Source organism: Macaca thibetana, chromosome 4 (genome assembly GCF_024542745.1).
Source record: "Macaca thibetana thibetana isolate TM-01 chromosome 4, ASM2454274v1, whole genome shotgun sequence".
NCBI classification, from domain to species: Eukaryota; Metazoa; Chordata; class Mammalia; order Primates; family Cercopithecidae; genus Macaca; species Macaca thibetana.
In genome coordinates this window covers 41944292-41950378 of record NC_065581.1, presented here as the reverse complement: position 1 = coordinate 41950378, position 6087 = coordinate 41944292, and the positions used below count along the sequence as shown (strand labels likewise).

Sequence of the window (6087 nt, the reverse complement as noted above, 5' to 3'; positions counted from 1 at the left end):
CCCTTTGGGGGAGCAACGCGCAGGCGTTCCCTGCAGCCACGCCCGCCTTCCTGATTTGACACCACCGCCAGTCGAAGGAATACGCAGGCGCCTTCGAGACGCGCCAGATCGTTCAACTCAAAACGCTCCCTTGAGCTTAGTACTACGCAGGCGCTAACTAGCCCCTTTGCCAGCTGCCCACCCCTTTCCAAGTGGCCACTAGGACACACCCGTGCGGCTAATGCGCAAGCGCCACTTTTCCCGACCCGTGGTGGGCAGTTTCGTTACGCATGCGCGGGCGGCGGCGGGACACCACGGAATTTACTGCCGGAAGTTCGGCGGCCTTCGCCAAAGAGTGTGAGCTCGGCTAGCAAGCTAGAGGGGCTCGTTTCCGCCCCGCTACCGGGCGGGGGCGGCCATCTTAGACGCGTGCAATTAAGGGCTTTGGTGGGATTGGCTCAGCGTTTGGGCTGGTCCGCTGCTCCCCACCTACCAGGGTCGGATCCGGAGCCCTTCCCCGCGGGGCGGGGACCTCCAAACAACCGACTCCTTTCCAGGTGAAGGGTGACTTGGGTACGTTGGGGCTTTGAGCGAGCCTCCCCGCACCCTCCCATAGGACCCCAGGACAGAGCCTGCGTCCTCGCTGACCCGCCCTAGGGTAGGAGACAGAGAATGGGAGGCTTCTCTAGACTCTTTCCTTCTCCTACGCACCCCCCAAAAAAGTGGGGGGCTGGACGTTCCTTGAGAGGCGGCCTTCCTTTCCCCACACGTGGGGCTCAGCACGCCAGTACCTTGTACACTCTGTGGTTGCGGCTTAACGGGACTATGGCCAAGTGCCTTCTGTTTTTTTCCTAAGCTAAACCCACTGGGGAACTACTTTTGCGTCGTGCACAGAAAACGGGAGCGTCCTAAATCCGCCTTGCTCGGGAGTGGCCCTGGAGAAAGGAGGAGGCGTGTCTTGGGGATGGGCTTTGCTTCCGCTGACGGAGCGGGGCGCTCCAGGAAAGCGCGAAATGAGAGCGGGTCGCTAAGCATTCTTCCTCTTTTTTGCCCCAGAAGAGTTTTGTATTACGTACCTGGGACCGAAAAAAACTCACATTCATCGATAAACGTTGGGGAAAAAAGCCTATTAAGCGGGTGTACAGGGCAATCAGAATATTATGTACTAAGGCTGCCTAAGCATTTTTACTTCCTTTTCCCTTCTCATAGCTGAAGAAACACTTAAATTCTGGAAATAGCGGCTCAGTATCATGGCCAGCAGCCTTAATGAAGATCCAGAAGGAAGCAGAGTGGGTAACAACTGTTAACCTATTGGTGAACTGAAATTCGTAATCATGGAGGTCAAAAGCATAAGCACTTTTTAATTAAATTAATGATTGAATTATCTTTTTTTCTCGCTAGCTGATTTACTTAAGAAAGGCTCAAAATTCTAGGCAGGGATCATTCATTACTTTCCTTTTACACATGCTGTAATTGATTTGGCTTTAAATCAGATTGCAGGAAGGGGTGCCGGGAGAGGTAGTCGTGGGGGACACGAAATACAGAAAAATAACTTAGTATTTTTTTGTATCTAATAAAACTTTGTCTTTTCCTTTGCACCTTTTTTAGATCACTTATGTGAAAGGAGACCTTTTTGCATGCCCTAAAACAGACTCTTTAGCCCACTGTATCAGTGAGGATTGTCGCATGGGTGCTGGGATAGCTGTCCTCTTCAAGAAGAAATTTGGAGGGGTGCAAGAACTTTTAAATCAACGTGAGTTTTGGAAAGCACTTACCTGGTTTGCCCTGGCTAGAGCACCTTTTAATCTGTTACATTTTAATAAAGAAAACATGCGGGTAAAGAGGGGATTCCTAAGAACCAAATGTTTTTAGATTTTCCTCCCCAAGAATGGCCTCTAGTTTGGACCTTTATAATTATCAAACCTGAACTCCTGTGAATGTTTTTAATCTCTTCCTCTTGTATCATAAAACTTTCTTGACGATATTACTGCACTTCTCTGAAACTTGAAATAACTCTGAGATGCTTAGTCTATAGGTTGGCATTCAAGATCCCCTCCTTACCAATATTCTGCTTTTTCTTCGAAGAGGAATTTAGAAACCTCTTCTTCCTTACAGACCCCTCCCATCACTTCCTACGGGTGACTTTAAACCAAAAATGTGCGCTAGAATCCTACGTAAAGCTTCTGAAACAGTCTCTCAGACCACATTCCAGGCTTAACAGACTCATTGTCCACAGTAATTCTTAGCCTTAGACAAAAGCAATTCTTACTGCTTTGTATTACAGTTTTTTGTAATGATGATACCGTCTCTGGATTGAAAACTCCGTAATAATTCCTTTTTTCTGTGTCTATATTCCTCTTAATGCCTTATACAGCTCTTTGTATGTAAAAAGATAATTATTGAGTAAATACACATTTGGCAAGTAAAAAACTATACATTATAAAACAATTTCAAGGCAATAGACAAAGTTTGTGGACAAATGAGGTTATATTTGAAAGTAGTAGTGGGATCAAAGGTGGGTTGTGAGGAGACATGATTGTAAGAAAGCTGTAAGTTAAAGAATATAGTATTTGGGAATGCTGATAAAAAGCAGAGTGTTTATGGGAGACAATAGATCTTCCATATTCCCTTCTTCAGTGGTGAAAATTATTTCTAGTTCTGAAGTAAACTCAGATCTGTAAAGATTTTAAAATCTTAGAGATCAGTGTTTGGTTTTCTTTTTCATTTCTACTATTAAATAACTTTTTCTTAGAAAAGAAATCTGGAGAAGTGGCTGTTCTGAAGAGAGATGGGCGATATATATATTACTTGGTAAGATGGGCCAATTCCTTTTTTTTTTCAGGGCCAATACTTAATACATTTTGAGGATTTGTAAACAGATGGGCTGTACTACATTTGTGTTGATCATGATGGTCCATTCTAGACAACTAAGGATGTCAAAAAGCTTCCATCTTATGACAACTCCAGTACAGTGATGGCGGCTACCTGGAGCACTGGGTTAGAAAGAAATGTGAGACTGCATCCCAGCTTTGTGGGAAATTCCTATGCCATTTACCATAGGCCTGTTCTAAGACTTGGAAAAGTTAGGAAAGCCTGCCATACTGTATTTCCTAGGCATTGTGAGATAAAAACAATAATGTCTCAAGAGACAGATTTCCCAAAGGAGCTTTTCTCTTATTCCGTGTCAACTAGCACACTGCTAGCAAGCGGGTGAATAAAAACAAAATAAAATAAGTACAGTCCCAAATAATACCTAGCTCCTCTCCTAACTACTGCCTGAATGTGGGGTTCTTCGACAGTCCAGGATGGCATTTGGTTCCTGAAAGGGGGTGACTTCCTTAGTGGTGGTGGTGGGTAACTTACAGCTAACCCACTACAAGCCTGATCTGGATGGCAAACTGAGTGGGGAGATGTCCTAGCCACTTTGAATTCTGTCCTTAAAGCTTATGTGGCTTCCAGTGTTTTAACTTTGGGACCCTACCAGTTTTTTCTGTTGTTTTATATAGAGAGACAAGAAACAAGCAAGCACAGTTTCTAAATAAATAGAGGCTTTTAGCAGGGAATTTTCAGGTGGTATGCGTTCTTCCCTGTTACAGATATGCAGCTTATCTCTTGGATGTGGCACAGAGACTTCACTTACCTTGCTTAAAAATATTGACAATAGGCACCACTAGCTAATCTCATGGGTTTCCTAGGAAAAGGAAAGATTACTACGTGGCAGAGTCTGGGTTTCTCCGTCTCTATTTAGTGGATTTTCTTGAGGCTCTCCCATAAAAATGTGCTTACTCTTTTACTTATCAGGATGTTGGGGCAATGTGATGACTTTTCTTTGGCTATCATTTTGGGATGATGAAAGTTTGAATTCTTTGTGTTCAGATTACAAAGAAAAGGGCTTCGCACAAGCCAACTTATGAAAACTTACAGAAGAGTTTAGAGGCAATGAAGTCTCATTGTCTGAAGAATGGAGTCACCGACCTCTCCATGCCCAGGCAAGGAAATCCAGGCCCTAAATGGAGATTTAATTGATTGGTGGGGTTTACTGTCTTACCCAAAGACAAACAAAAGCTTAACCCAAAATACAGATTTAAAGGTGGACAAAAGTCAAAATTTTGTAAAACCACCAGTGAACCAGTTGTCTGGTCTTAGGCCAAGGCACAGCCATTTTCTAGCTTGAGTTGAATGAATCAGGACAATTACCTTGAAATATACATCTGCCTCAGCCTGCTTAGCCGAGAGCGACCGTTGTCATTTAGCCACATTTGTTGAATTCTCAGCACCCTCTGCTTGAAGCTTGGCCTTTATTCCTGAAGCAATATGAGCTAAAGAATCAAGACTGAGCAATGGTGGTTTCCCTCTTGGACCACTTCCCATCTCCAAACCTATTACTTTGTGTCAAGAAAGTTGTAAATTATCATTCCCTTTTATACTGCATGCTTCTTTTGGTCAGTATGGGTAACAGCCAGAGGATCTGTCCCTGATGTAACTTCTTAGACCTTAGCTATTGGGAACTTAAGGGAATGACATTGAGGGTTCGTTCAGTAGTCCCTTTACTTTCTTTTCAGGCAATGGGCCTTACCTCTTTTCTTCCTGTCACCCTGGTAGATTTGAGTCAATGCTGAGCATACATGCAATTTTGTCTCAAGCCCCACATTACTTTGAATGTGGCCTCAATGTCCGTTTACACGGGTCTTTGATATATTTATGGTGTATGTGTCAGAAACTATTTTTTTTATCACAATTCCTTACGGACTTAATTATCACATTCTGACATGAAATTAGCAATTTTAAGTCTCTGTTCCCTAGGGTTGTTGAAGATCACTAGAGTAACATCTTGGGAGGTGCCAGGTAGTAGAGTTTTATGACTGAGTTTATTCTCACCAGGGTGTTGAAAAGACCTTACTCCTGGATTGCAACCATTTTGCCATTTCCCAGCATTCCATCTTGACTTTTTTTTTTGTGGCTCCTGTACCTCATTCCTCTTCTCCTTATTTTCGTTAACATTCTGTTACCATAAGTGCATTTTAAAAATACCAACCTTTCCCCATCCATCCACAGCCAATTTTAGTCAGTAGTCAGAGAGGGATAATGAGTCTCCCATGTCATGACAGTTATACATTTCTAAATGTAGCATGAAATAGTTGGAAAGTGGTATTTTATTAGGCAAACAGAAGTGATAGTTTTTGGATGTCAGAGCTGTCTAGGAATGGTCTTAGATGACTCACAACAAGAACTGACTTCCAAACTCCTACCATGGTTGCCTATAAAGGTGTCAGACTAGATTATTTGTTTTTATGCTTTGAGTGGATATAACTTGAAAGAGAGAAGGAGCAGTTTCCTAGACACTTTCATTACCATCAATGGAGATATTTTGTCTTTTTCAGGATTGGATGTGGTCTTGATCGTCTACAATGGGAAAATGTATCTGCGATGATCGAGGAAGTATTTGAGGCAACAGACATCAAAATTACTGTGTACACACTCTGAACCAGTGAACGTTTTGGATGTTTCCGTGTTCTCCTGTGTCATCTCTACTGGGCCATAGGACTGGGCAAACCTACCGTAAAATAGGCAGAGGAAAGTTTCATGAGAAGTAGTGTGTTTAACAAGACAGACTTTGGTTGCTGTATTCAAGTATTTGGACTATGACTGTGGAGGAGGGGTTGCTTAGGATATGTTGCTGTGTTTTTTTTGAAGAAAAGTAAGGAGTAGGTGGCTTGATAATAGGCAGGGAAACCAGATTGTTGGGACTATGACCTTCTTCTCCAGTATGCTACCTGATTTGTTTGGCTGGCCGCTAGGTGGCAGCATTGGTTCTACTTCTCTGCTTTTTAAGAGAAATTTCAGAAAGGATGATCAGTTAGTTTGGCATTTTTTGTCGTTTGTGCACCTAACTTGGTGTTATTCTTATGTCATCAGATTCCTCCTAGGGGAGAGTTTTTGTTTTAATTACAAAGTTAAATTCTACATTGTTAAGAAATTTGTGGTGATAAAAATGGAAAAATAAATATTTGGGGGGGTTTAGTGAGGTTCTCTGCTTATGTGTGTGTGTTCTGGACGTGGGTAATGGAAGATTCACCTACAACTTAATTTCAAACAGTCAGACAAAGG

The 6087-nt window shown here is 42.7% G+C and overlaps 1 protein-coding gene across 7 annotated transcripts in view; it reads left to right on the top strand.

The window, feature by feature from the left end:
• Positions 1 to 6005, top strand: part of OARD1 (O-acyl-ADP-ribose deacylase 1) — a 449744-nt gene extending 443739 nt beyond the window's left edge. Inside the window, exons 2-7 of one of the 7 annotated variants that reach the window (XM_050789512.1) lie at positions 552 to 637; positions 1189 to 1268; positions 1588 to 1732; positions 2732 to 2790; positions 3856 to 3968; positions 5361 to 6005. In XM_050789512.1, coding sequence (XP_050645469.1) covers positions 1230 to 1268; positions 1588 to 1732; positions 2732 to 2790; positions 3856 to 3968; positions 5361 to 5463 — 459 coding nt within the window. In that variant the 5' untranslated portion in view covers positions 552 to 637; positions 1189 to 1229 and the 3' untranslated portion in view covers positions 5464 to 6005. Of the gene's footprint in view, positions 1 to 34; positions 638 to 1188; positions 1273 to 1587; positions 1733 to 2731; positions 2791 to 3855; positions 3969 to 5360 lie in introns of those variants that run through there. The other 6 variants (XM_050789515.1, XM_050789514.1, XM_050789513.1 and 3 more) reach the window with 6 other exon arrangements.
• The last annotated feature ends 82 nt before the right edge of the window (positions 6006 to 6087 follow it).